We start from the raw sequence: 13,740 nt of genomic DNA, 5'->3' as shown, positions 1-13,740 counted from the left end.
TTTGCCAGGAAAAAGTCTCTTCTCCTGGCATAAACAGAGTACCTGTTTCTGGCCATGGTCTTCCAGCTAGCAAGAGGGCCTACCATGCAAAGGGTGTCTTGACTTGCTCTTTTCCCACTTCCTTCTGCACAAGTTGACACTATCATCAACATTGATGAACTCTTGGAAGTCAGTGGGACAACCCATTTCTCCCTAAAGTTCAGCTGAGTCAGGATCATCTCACTCAAACTCATTTTCTTCGGCAGCCTTGGTGCCAAAGCCACCATTCACAAAGCCATTCATGATGACGTGGGATGGAACTTTATCCCATACAGTAACAGTATTTCTTCCAGCATCAAGAATGTTCAATTTTTGTGGATCTGTTACAATCCTGGAAACTTCTGCAGCAGATAACACACTGCTTATTTCATATACCATGTTAATTTGGAATACTATTCCGTGATCTAGGGACTGCATGTAGCTCATGGTGTTTGTTGGGAGAAAGCATACACACATGTGCTTTAGACCTAATCCTTTCCAATTGTGGGCTGCACAATTATCAATTAGAAGACGCACATTTTGGTTTTGACATGCCATTCTCCATTCATATTGAAACAGTCACTCTCAAAACAACTTTACTCTCATTCATACATTTTTGTTGGCAGTTGTTTCAAGCCTTTCATACACCAGGGATTTTCAGCCTTCCCCACTACCATCAGCACTACAGCAAAATAGCACAGTGAACCTTTCTTTTCTTTTCTTCCTGCTGTGACATGCTTCTCATCAGTGTCTTGTCAGGTTGCAGGTTATACCATCTCAACAGCATTAAATGTGTTCTTTGCTGTGTATTTGTCCAAAATTGGTTTTGCACTTCCTTGCCAATTTTCCACAGGCATGACAGATGGAATATCCTTTGCTGCATGCAAAAAGTGAAATGATGTTGTGATGATGTTGCGATCTCTAGAAGCAACCACTAGATCAGTAAGGCTTGATTACTAGCTTCTCTTCAATTTTGTTTGCTTTCTCTTTACTCAAATATTGGGATATTATTTGCCCTTATATCACAAAACCAGTTGAGCAGTTCTTCTACATCCATATGCTTTGCACCTTGGATTCTTTTCCTTATCTCAGTTTCATGTTCTTCCATTGCATCTTCGCTACCAAATCCCAATTCTTCAAATAGGTTGAAAGGGCAGAAAGAGGAATTTCCTACTAAGCAATTTCTGTTTTGGATTTCATTTTCTTATCTACTTCATATATCATTTTCAACTTCTGTGAAATTTTGAACTTATTGTACTTCTTAGTTTCCATGATGCTCGCCTCTGCTGAATTTGCACACTACCGAAAGGTATGTACAGTTCTGGCAATGTAAAATTACTGGCATGTGGTGGGGTCTGCTGCTATGCATGGCATACAAGCCTGCACACTAGAAAACGATACCATCTCTGCAAACTACAATTGCAGTGTTATCTACACTTCAAAGTAAATAAAAAAGTTTTCACGGGTTTATGATCCAAAGAATCAAAAAAAGGCTTTGAATTTCAAAGTTGTCATATTTTGAATTATCCATATACAAAAAACTATTCTTTTGGCTGGGAAGGGACAATGGCTTCAAAGTATCAAATATTTTGAACTATCTGATATCAAACTAATGAGGTTTTACCGTAAAAGTTTTCAGTAGGAATAACAAGGGCAAAAATCTTAACTAGCTTTTATAATAAAACTTGATCAGTTTATGAAAGGCATTATGTGCCATAGCTGCCCTTGATAGCAGGGTACTGGACTCAGTGACCCAGAAGACCCTCTCTCATCCTATTTTCCTACAGTTATGTAAACAGTCCTTTTGAATCAGTGTAATGTCATACTTTCTGTGAGCAAGGGTATTGTATTATGGCACATAATGAAGACTCTCTAAATCCAAGGAATGGTCCTAATAAAGACTCTATTCTTTCAGTTTCATTACAGGAATTTCAGCAGCGTTCATGTTTTAAGTTGTTTACCTTCAGTCAAATTTCACTCACCTCTTTCATTTCTAGAGCTGGAAATCTGCTCCTTAAAACAGGAGTGAATGTTAGCATAAAAAGTTTGTAATCTCTTTTCATAAAATTCAACTTCCACAAAGCACAGGTTCCTTAAATTTCATACTGTTCACAGCTGAAGGAGACAGGAAACCAGACAGAGCCAATGTGAAATCCCAGCTCTAATAAGCACTTTCCAACATCTTCACTAACTGAAGTTTTAAACGTTTCTGAAAACGCAGGTGTGCAAATTACCCTTCATATACACACAGGAATTGTGTTTTCAGTATCCCCTTGAACACAGTTAAGCAACCTCCCACTAACATTTTTCAGGTCATAAAAGCTTTATGAGCTGAAAAGTTCTTTCAGACTTTTTAAGTTGTTAACCCATTCCCTTCCAGCATCATAATTTACCATTACAATCCACTGGCGCTATAGAACACAAAAAGGCTGTGAGTAGCATTATTTCCTGTCTGATTGTTTCTTTCCAATGAAAGAGAAGACTCTTCACATTTGCTCAGTATAGTGGAGCATTGCTAATGTGATACCATAATACAGTGTGGAGATGTTCTTTCTTTGTATATTGACTCCCATTCAGCACTGATTGTGAGCAAAAGTTTCCATACAAATTTATAAAATCCCAAGCACATTCTGTTATGGAACATGCACGCAGTCTTGTTTATTAGGAAAAAAGGGATGTGTCCCCATCTACAAATATAGTTTTCTTCATTAATTTGCACACCTGCTCAGGTGTCATTGGCCATCAGAAATGGCAAACATTATATATTCCTCATTAATTTGTGCACCTGGACCAGATTTACACGCCAATATGTGGGTTGTTTGTACAATAAGTTTTTCATAGGAAAGTGCTGTATTCCTGTTACAGATATATACAAATATACAGCGTAATCCATTCAGCTATATTCTCTTTTTTATCAGTGCTTCAGTGTATTATTAAAATACAATGAAGTGCTTGATTTTCAGCCAGGCCTCAAACCATCTCTATTTCCCTGGGCACAGTTTTACGTCTACAAGAAAATTCATTCATACATACAAAATTAGTTGTAGGCACACATTTTAGCAGCTAGATATCTTATTATTTAATTTCTGGAGAACACAAGAAAAAAAAACGTTTGCAGAGAGGCTTCTCATGATACCTAGTATAATATTTTAAGCCTACAAGTGTACATTCATCTTAAATACATTTAAAATCAAATTCAGGATGTGTATTGTACTGCATGGTACACTAAATTATGAGAGTCTAGAACAGCCTAATAACCTAGTTAGCAATTTTCATCAAAATTCATTCAACGTGCCACATCAGTTATGGGTTATATGAATGCAAGACAACAAAAAGAACACAAATCTGTAGCACACTTCATCTAAGGACAGTGGACTTTCTCACAAAGTCGATACCAACTTATGGCTGACCATGTGTACATCTGGAATTGTGGAGACAGCAGAAAGAAACCTTTCCCCATTCCAACTCTCAAAGATGCTACCTACAGGTAAAGCTACTAGACACAGGAGACCAAGGAACTAGGATTACATGCTACTGCACTTCCATAGAACTATATTTAAACTGTTGTTTTCACCACATGTACACATACTGACAGTTAGGAGGCAAAAAGTAGAATTCAATCACTAATAGTAGCAAATACAAAAGGATTACGTACATTTGTATATAACAGGTTGTACTACATGTACCTCAAATTCCTTTATAACAGTAAATGCTATTTAGATACAAGAGTTTGTAGGACTTTATATATAGGTTGTCATTTGTGAAGTGATACTTATACCTTGTTGGCTTCAAAATCATAGAAGAAGGTTTGTTCTATTGTTTGCTAATTGTTTTAAAAGCAATAAATAGTACTGCAATCAAAATCTGCTGGTGCAAATGAGGAAACACTGTTTTACTAAAGACAATTATTTTGAAAATTAATTCTTGTTATTATTAATTCTTGTTTCATAACATAAAAGTCAATGATGTTTATATAGTTCCCTTATGACCATGAATCAACTTACATAAAAGTAGGACAGAAAGAAGGGTTGTGCTGTGGACTGTAATAGCTCTCTTCTATCACATTGCATATGTTAGTACCATTTGTCACGTTTCCCCCTCTTTAGCACCTACTGCATGCATCTCATTCTACACAGAAGCAAGTTATGTACTAAAAAGCAGTAAAGTGAAAATGTGCTTGACAGGGTCTGGCAAATGCATCACTGGGTGTGAAAACAATGAAAAACTAAACAGAAGCTGATCAAAATCCTCACAAAAAACATGCCTTTGGCTTGTTTGTGAAAAAGGGAGCAAACTCATATATATCAATACTTTAGATGCTGGGGAATTTATAAACAATGGTTGTTAGATTCTGGAAACAGGAAAAGAAAGAAAACCCCACTTTAATCCTTCACAAAGCAGATGCTAAACACCTTATATTTTATGTTAGAAGGGGAAACTGCCATTTGGGGAATTCTACCTTATTTCTACAGCAATTGTTTTACTGTATATCTCAGGGGTGCTTGACCCCTGGCCCGCAGAGCTATGTCATCTGTCCTGCATGAGTCCCAAAATCAGGCAGCTTGGGAACATTAATTACTATTTCCCAGCTGTCAAATTTCCAGACCCATGGGGAGCCCCGCTAGCTGACAGCATGGCCCTGCGAACTAGATTGGGCACATGAGGCTGAGGCAGCGCAGGGCCCGATCCAGGTGGTGCAGGGAGGGATCAGAGTGCGTGGGGCCCAATCCAAGCCATACAGGCTAAGCCTGGAAATGCAAGTCCTGATCCAGGCAGCACAGGGACCGATCCAGTCACATGGGACCCCATCCAGAAATGCAGAGCCCATCCCTGCACACCAACCCCATGTGGGATATAGCCCGTGGACCAGCCCTGCACCACTTACCCAGTCCACAGAGCCAAAAGTTTGATCATCACGGTATACATAATTGAATAAATCACCCTTCATGGCAGAACTGAAAAACTCTGTGTTTCAGCAATTCATACACAGGCCAATGAACATTTGGGCACATACTTATGCAAATACAGACACAGAGGCTTGTTAGCTGAAGATGCTAACAGAAGAGGAACTTTTAAGAAAGACTATTCTAAGAACTAGCTGCACTGTTGGTCATGCAGCCAACAAGGGACCTGTAATTCAGGCAGTGACAGCCTTCCCACTGTTCCAAGAAAAGACATAAGGAAGAACCATGCCAGTACATACTCACTGATGCAGTAGTGCAACATCATGTTATGCAGTAGTGCCCCCCCCCAGAGCACATTACATTTGGAGAAATAAAGGTTCCCTACACTCCAAACCTCTAAGCCCTTTCTGCACACCTAACTGAATGAAGGACATAGTAACACTACAAGGCCTGTTTTATTCCATGCACAGCTATCTGTGGTCTAGCTCAACAATACAAAGGAGGAAAGGTAGTTCTCTAGCTGACTGTTAACTGTTGGGCTGAATTAACAGAAATTTCACGGATTCAGGAATATTCTGCATTTATCTTAAATTCTATCTATATAACTTGATCATTTAGTTCATCTCATTATGACTTCCTAAGTGCAGCCAGCACACAGAACATCAGACTGTTGAGAGGTGTGATAACATGTTACTCATCACAGAGACAAAATTCAGCTTAAAGCAAAAAATAATATACTACTTAATATTAAGCCTCTATTGTTTTGAAGTATTTATCAACATTGTTCAGTTTACACATTGCAGGCATAAAGTATAAGGCAAGCAAGGGTACAAATAATACTAGAAATATTAAGGGAGTGGCTTAGTGCCTTTTGTCCTTTGATTCACGCACATACCTCTATAAGAGTACCAGCCATCTTCCATTGAAATCAATAAAAGACTTGCATTAATTAGAATAGCTCTTGGATAAAGTCTTTAAAGTTGACGGGAATTATAGCCATGAATCAATGGGATGAGAGTATCTTAACTGGTGAAACGGAAGTGTAACATTCAGCTAGGCTTCAAAACACAATACAACTATTTTCTGAGAAAATAATCATTATACAAGAATTAAATATAATATGATAATCATAGGACCAGATTATATTTTCATTTCCACTTTTTTCTCAGCTCTTTCATATCTCATTTTAAAGGGGTCACTGTACCAGAGAACTAAAATAACAATCATCTCTCATACAGAACACTTAAATTAAGGACTTGGTACTTTTAGGCTACTGTATTGCAGAAACATATAACCTGATAGTTCATTGCTAGTTCAGCTGTTTCTGTTCTGGATACCCATGAAATTAGAGCTGTATATACAAATACAGTGCCATCAGCTAAAAAAATCTGATGAACTTGTGAAAAGTCTGATAATTTGCAACACAGATTTTGTGAAGTAATCAGGAAAATTATGATGAAGATACTTCACAGAAACCTTGCTAGATATTCTGTCCCCAAATCCCACAACATCCATCAGTAGATGTAACAGAATATACCAACCTTTTTAGCAGATCACACTGTAAATGATATTGTTAATAGCTACAGACTAATGGAATGTTAACACAATCTACATTTAAGAGTAGTAATGCATGGCATGGAAGCTATGAAATTAAAATGCTTTGTTTCACAAATAAGCAAAGTTAAATCTCTAACTTGATTATGTATGATGCACCAATTATAAGTATGATGGATTCTTGCATCAACACTGAATTTTGCCCAAAGCCATTTATATGATAAGTTCTTAATGTATCTTAAAAAACTTACCAAAATGCATACTTAGCAAACGTACATTAAGCTCCTGTGTCGGCAAAGTGCAATGCTTCAGTGATCAAAAGATTGCCTCAATATATTTTAAAATACACGGGTTTGCTATAGAAAATTGTCTGCCGTTATTGACCACTGGTCTAAAAGGTAAAATCTTACCTGTATCATTGCCTGCGATTTTAATAACTATCATTTTTATATCACGTTCACTATCAGGATATGAAGTAGAGGGAGACACATCTTGAGGTCGTAAAGCCTCTGTGGCTTCCTCCACTTTAGGTGGTGTGGTAGGTTGTGCAACTGCAGTAGCAGTTGATGATGTGAAATATTCTTTATCAATGTCTGGCTCCACTGTCTTGCCTGTGAGATCATCATCAGTAGTGGCTTTGCTGGGAGAAGTAGATTCACCAATTATAATGATGTCACTGCTTCTTTCTTCATCATCTTCTGTGTAAATTATAGGTGGTAGTTTTTCAGTAACAAATGGTTTAGATGTTGAAGCAGGTTGGATTTTGTCCGCTGCATCAGTAAAAGATGAAGTTAAATCATGTAGTAGTGTTGTTTTCTCCGTAGAAATAGCTGAAACCATCATTGGTTCTGTTCCTTTAGGTTCGTCCAATATTCCTGAACCTTCTCCAGGTTGGGTTGTAAGAAGTTCCACAGTTTCCTCGGCTGTAGATTTCTCAGTGTGATGAGTGGTACTTTCGGTATGTGATGTCAACATTGATTCCCACCTCCCCGCACTTCTGTCTTCTTCCTTAACGGGGGTTCTTCTACTTCCATCCACTTCAGCTTCAGTACTTGGTGCTGCTGTTATAACTTCAGTGGTCTTTACTTTGTGTTCAGTAATCCCCTCAAGTTTGGGAGAAACTGCAAGTTGTGTGGTCCCAGTCATTGTTTCACCAGGTGTTTTTTCAGAAACTGTTACCTTTACATAGGGCGCTGCTGCTTCTGTAGCTGTAAATTTTTCATCATATGCTGAACCCGAACCTTCCACATCCTGCTTTGCTGTAATAGATGTTGGAGCCATTTCAGGTTTTGATGTTGGTCCAGGTAAAGGAACAAAAGACACTAGTACCTTAGAAACTGTTGCAGTAGAGTCTGTGGCAACAGCCAGTTCTTCCTTAGTTCGATCTTTGATAAAGTGTTCCTCTACAAAAACTCCTGTATCTGTTGTGCTTGTTTCTGTTCCCTCTGTGGGTATGGTGACATTAAAAGGAGCCTGATCCGTAATCTTCATTACTTCGGTGATTTCAGCTTCTGAAGTCACAAAAGCTGGGGAAACATCAAGTTCTGTAGGTGAAATTGCAACAGTAGCGTCTGCTGTTGTTATATTGCTAATTATAATAGGTTCTTTTGTCCCTGTAAAATCAATGCGCACTCTTTCTTCTATGTCTGAAATATGTGGGTATATAGTAGTCATTCTTTCTGCTTCTGTTACTAGCTCAACAGTACTTCCTTCATCCAACAAATTAACTGCACTCGTTACTTCATAAGTTTTTACAGTAGTGGATGCTAATGCAGGTGATTCTTCTTTACTGACTGTTCCAGCACTTATCTTCACACCTTCTGTAACTGCGTGTTTTGTAACTTTCTTCTCTGTAGGTGCAAAGTCTTCAGTAGGTGGTGCTATTGATTTTTCAGTGACCATATCTCCTTCTATTTCTGTAGGAGAACGTGTTTTCCAAATATCACGATACCCTGAAACATCATCTCCTTCATGTTCTGTAAAACTCTTTGTCATTTGGATTTTGTCAGTTATGACCGTGGGTATGGCAGCTGGCAATTCTGTAGGTTGTGATGCTGGCACTGAAGACATAAAAGGCTCTACTGTTGCACTGCTTTGTTCCAGTGATTCTTTTGATACTGTAATTACTTCCAACTCTAAAGCTCTGCTTATGGAGAAGACACTTTTACCCTGATCTGAATCAGCTGATACAGCTGTAAATTTACTGCTTATGTCTGTTGGCTCAACGCTTACTGTAGTTACACCTGTTGCTTCCTCTGGATGTACCCCATGCTCTGAAGCACCTACAGAAATCTGTGATCCATCTTCAGTATCATCTTCTGTATTTAAAATATCTATTGTTTCAGTATGAAACATATCTTCAGCTACATATTTCTGATCCTTATCAGTTGACAGCAACATGCTTGAAACTTGAGGGGCAAGTGTGAATTTCTCACTTGGTACATAGCCCATGGGTTCTGATATGTCCTTATCTGAGGCAGGAATTGCTGTTGTGATATAATAAGTTGTAACATCTGTTATTTTCTCTTCCGACGCTATAGTTCTTTCCTGTTTTCCCTCTTGCTCTGTTAAGGTGGCTGACCTTGTTGTTTGGTGAGGTGGGTAGATAATAGTTTGCATGCTCTCTCCTAAACTTTGTGGTGAGGGTGTACCTTCTTGTGAGAGAAGCGCAGATTCAGTTTCTGTCTGATTAATTGCTTGTACAGCTGTAGATAAGGGAACTCCGTATGACACTTCAGCATCAGTAGGCTGAACATCTTTCAAATCTTCTCCACTTCCTTCAGCTGATGCCTCATTTTCATCAAACAGAGTTACAGGGGAACTTACTCTAACCGCTGAAGTTGGCTCATGTGCTGTAGATGTTACACTGTCCTCGTCCAAGACAGTTTTTGATACAGTAATAACTCCTGATCCTGGCGTTCTGCTAGAAGCCATAGTTCTTGAATCAGGCACAACAGTGTATGCGCTTGCTCTGCCCTCCTCCTCTGTTGTAATCTCTTCATGATCAGTGTATAGACCTTTGGGAATAACAACAGTTGTAAGCTTTTTGTCCGATTTTGCTTCCATTGATTTTTTTCTGGGTTCTTTCGTGGTTTGGGCTCCAAGATACATTTCCCCTCTTGTTAACGTGACTGAAGTGTCTGTTTCTGAAACCTCCCAGATGGATGTTTGCACTGAGGTCTCTACAGATGCTCTTATTGGACCAACCTCTATTTGTTCAGTCTGGCTCTCAAACGTTTTCCATGAATCAGCAGGAATCTCAGTTCCAGGTGTTCTGCTCTGAAAAATTGTTGAGGTCACAAAAGCATCCTCAGTGCTTTCAGACCTACCTGGTTTCTCAGACAATTCTGCAACAGAATAAGCACGGTCCATCTCCTCTGGTGTGAATGCGCTTGCTGCTAACCTTGGTGTACTGTCAGATTCTGCCATTTGTAAGGAATCAGAAGTGTCCATTTTGCCATGTGTGACAGTCTGAGGTAGAGTAGTGGTTAACTTAATGTTGTCCTTGGGCATTTTTTCTTCCTGTTTTTTCTCCGCTACTTTTGTAGTTAGGCCTGTAGCTTCCTTTTCCAATTCCATGGCAATTTTTTCCAAATTAGGGATCTTCATTTTGGTGACAGCTGATTCCATAACAGAAGTATCAGAGACAGGAGGTGTTACAGTAACTTTAGAAGGTATCAGTTTTAGCTCTGATACACTTTCCAGAGGTATGTCCAGCTCAACAGATGGAGAATCTGAAACATTTTGTTCACCTAAAAAAAGATGTTAAACAATCATTTAGAAAAGGCATAAACAATGTTTTCCCGATGAAAACGGGATGCTAAACCTGAATAAAAGTTTTTAAAGAAATGTTGTTGACAAAGACTGAAGTCAGTACAGCTTGGAAGGTTAGTATACAAAACACATTACAGTACCACAGGGTTTATCCAAACTATACTAAATTTGTATTTTAGATAGGAGGTAAAGGTAAGAACAGTACATTTTTCAAGTAATGGCTTTAATTAATTTGCATTTAGTTAGTGCCTACAAAACAGGTTTTGTTTCTTTAATTTAAATGTTGGGTAAGTATTTTAAGGGATGGAAGTAAATTGAATATTACTACTTTTAGTTTAGGATATCCTATTACTCATAACTCCTTTGGAAAAATAGGCTTTGTTCTAAGAAAAGGGAGGTCAGTTTTATCTTTGGCTCCCCGAGCAGGAAGTACTATGTGGCCACAAACCACTACCATTGCAGGAAGAAATGTCTTGTGTTGCTGAACAACAGTAAAACAGCAACAAAAGCTCAGTAATGTCAGTAAATTATAATTTATTTGTATTTTGCACATATATTACCATAGATTGGGACTTTGTGCTAGATTCTATAAAAACACAAGAACAAAAATATTAATGTTACGATGCTATATTAACCTGCTCAGAAGCTTTGATATGACACTATACCATAAAAATACAAATACAATTTACTTTATTCTCTTGACTGAAATGTTACAAATTTTAATCTTTCATTTTCTATTTTTTTGCTAAAAGTCTCCCAGCATATTCAAATTATTCTTTTACAGTTAAACACAGAGATGTTTCCCAATTCACTTCATTGTTGTTATCCTATCTCTTGTTAGGAACTAGCAGCAGAATAAATGATATGAGTGTTTTTTTCAAGGATTACTATAGCATACAATTCTACAGGAAGTAAAATACTAGCTTGGTATATTTTCAGTACATAATTACAAATCACAAAAAGGAACTCTTACAGCAGTAAGAGTGCACTTAGATAACATAAGCAAATATACCATCATCAAACACTGTATTACAATGCCACAAGATTGGATGTTGCTCATTTAACTATACTCAGAAGTACTTGGATTTGTGGTAAAGGTGAGAACAATAACCACAGTTTTAAAAACAGCCATAGATAGGATCAAAAATCTATGATGAAATTATGTGAATCTTTGGAAAAAAATTTAAAGGAGTTAATCCTGCAGCTTTTCAAACACAAAACTACTCCCACTGAAGTATAAGATGTAAGAAGAGAACAAGATTGTGCCTTTGAATCATCAAACAAATACTGGGATGCTATCCTCCCTTGCAGATATCAAAGAACATTATGCATATAGATTAAGAGCAAAATATGGCTTTTAAAATCACCATAAGTACATGGGCAATATTTGCAAGAATTTTACTACATGATACCAGCACTAACTCCTTACAAACACAACACAACTCAGTGTACAGCCTCCAATATAGACAGACACAAAAGGTCAAAAGTTGATAGCTTGGGAGTTAAAAAATAAGCTCAGAAAAAATAAACATGCTCACTGTACAGCAGAGGTACTCAACCTCCAGGCCACAGGCCAAATGTGGCTCATGGACCCATCTCAGCTGACCTGCAGGGCTCCCCATGGGTCTCGAAATTTGGCAGCTGGGGAGCAGTGGCCATTAATATGGTCATCCTCCCTCTGCCAAAGCCCCAAACCCCATTCCCCTGCATGGCCAGTAGGAACCAAATTATGCCTCTCTTCCCCTGCGGGACAGAGCCATGCCCCTCCCACTTCTGAATCAGGACTTGGCATGCCCCCTTCCATAGAGGGCTGGGCCATGCCCACTTCCCTCCTGTTAAGGCTTGGCCATGTCCCCTTCCCCCATGGGCCTGTGTTAGGATCTGGCCATGCCCCCTTCTCCCCCAGGGTCAAGCCGTGCCCCCTTTCCCTCTGTTAAGGCTGGGCTACACTACCTTCCCCCCGTGGGGCTTGGCCATGCCTACCTCCCCACCAGGGGTGGGCTACACACCTTTTCCTCTCCCCAGGGCCAGGTAAAGTTCCTTTTCCCTGTGGGGCTGTGTTGGGGCCAGCCTGCCCCTCATCCCCCCTCCTCACTCACCCTCACCTCTCCGCAGCCATATGGTGCCTGCCATGCCCACCCAGCACTGGATCAGGGGAACCAACTGCATCTGGCCAGCAGACAAACCAGGCACTGCCAATCTGGCCTACTGGACTAAAATGTTGGGCACCACTGATTTTGATCATTCAAAATAACGGAGCAAAAAAGTATGTCTTAATATGTCTGGAATTCAAGAAGCAAATAGGGAAGGTAGAACAGATAATAAAGAACAGGAAGAATTTTATAGAAAAAAAATTAGAAGCATGTAAATAAGCTCATAAACCTGCATAGGATATGTTCAAAATACTTTGTGGATGGGCAGGGCACATCCACAAAGCAAATATTTTCATGTGCACAGAGCTAATTAGACACCTCTTCCATATTTGGTCACCATGGCTTTCCATGTATAAATGAGGCCAAACAAAGAAATGCTTAGTACACATACCAAAATTTGAACATTTCATGCATAAAGACAAGCTATTTGATTTTATACTAAAGTTGACAGGAAGATAGGTAGGCACATGATGGATGTAAGAATAGGAAGATTTACAGAGAAGACAGACAACAGAGAGAGGGGAAAAAAGAGTTTATGGCTGAAATTCAAGATTTCTGAATCAGTAGCAGTGAATATGAAAAAGGTGATAAGGAGGCAAAAATAATTGCAGTACAATAATTAAGGTGTTCTTCCTTATTAATGGAAAAGGGAAAGGGTTCTTATACTTATTAATTGTTTATATATTTTGGTGGCTTTAAGTTATTCATTTTCCAGCTTTTCATAGATTAGATTCATAGATTGTTTAGGGCTGGAAGGGACGTTGTAGATCATGGGGTCCAGTCCCACTGCACTAGGCAGGAAAGACAACTCGGGTCAAGTGACCCCAGCGAGGTGACTGTCTAGTCTCCTCTTGAAGATTTCCAAGGTAGGTGACTGCACCAGCACTGGAGGAAGTTTATTTCACAGTCTGGACATCCTGACTGTGAAGGAGTTTTTCCTGGAATTAAGTTTTTTTATACTGAAACATTAAAATGAATGCAGTAGAGACTTTGTGAAATCTCCTCTAAAAAGCACAGTCTTGATTTGAGCAATCTTAAACTTGGAATTTCATCTTTGAGGATATAATAACTAAAAATGGATGTTTATTGGTCTGCCGGTACAAAATTGCTTGCATTCTTCCAAGTAAAATAATAGTTATTACATATTTCTATAAAACTCAGATTTGCCTTACAGCTACTTTATTTGTGAAGAAAAGAAAATAAACATGTTGTACATTGCCATACCAATCCCATTATATGTATGCATGTATATAAGTGTGTGTATATACCTATAACTATAGATATAGATATGTATAATTCAGTAAATATATACATATGTGTGTGCAAGCACACACTCA

The 13,740-nt window shown here is 38.6% G+C and overlaps 1 protein-coding gene across 1 annotated transcript in view; it reads right to left on the bottom strand.

Moving 5' to 3' along the window:
* The window catches only part of VCAN (versican), a 153,414-nt gene that overhangs the window by 71,199 nt on the left and 68,475 nt on the right, over positions 1-13,740 (bottom strand). The window contains exon 7 of the mRNA XM_090038210.1: positions 6,887-10,228. Within this exon, the coding sequence (XP_089894336.1) occupies positions 6,887-10,228 (3,342 nt within the window). The remainder of the gene's footprint in view (positions 1-6,886; positions 10,229-13,740) is intronic.

The sequence above is a fragment of the Crocodylus siamensis genome, chromosome 3 (assembly GCF_052110815.1).
Source record: "Crocodylus siamensis isolate JL-2025a chromosome 3, ASM5211081v1, whole genome shotgun sequence".
NCBI classification, from domain to species: Eukaryota; Metazoa; Chordata; order Crocodylia; family Crocodylidae; genus Crocodylus; species Crocodylus siamensis.
This window is presented reverse-complemented; position numbering and strand designations above follow the sequence as displayed.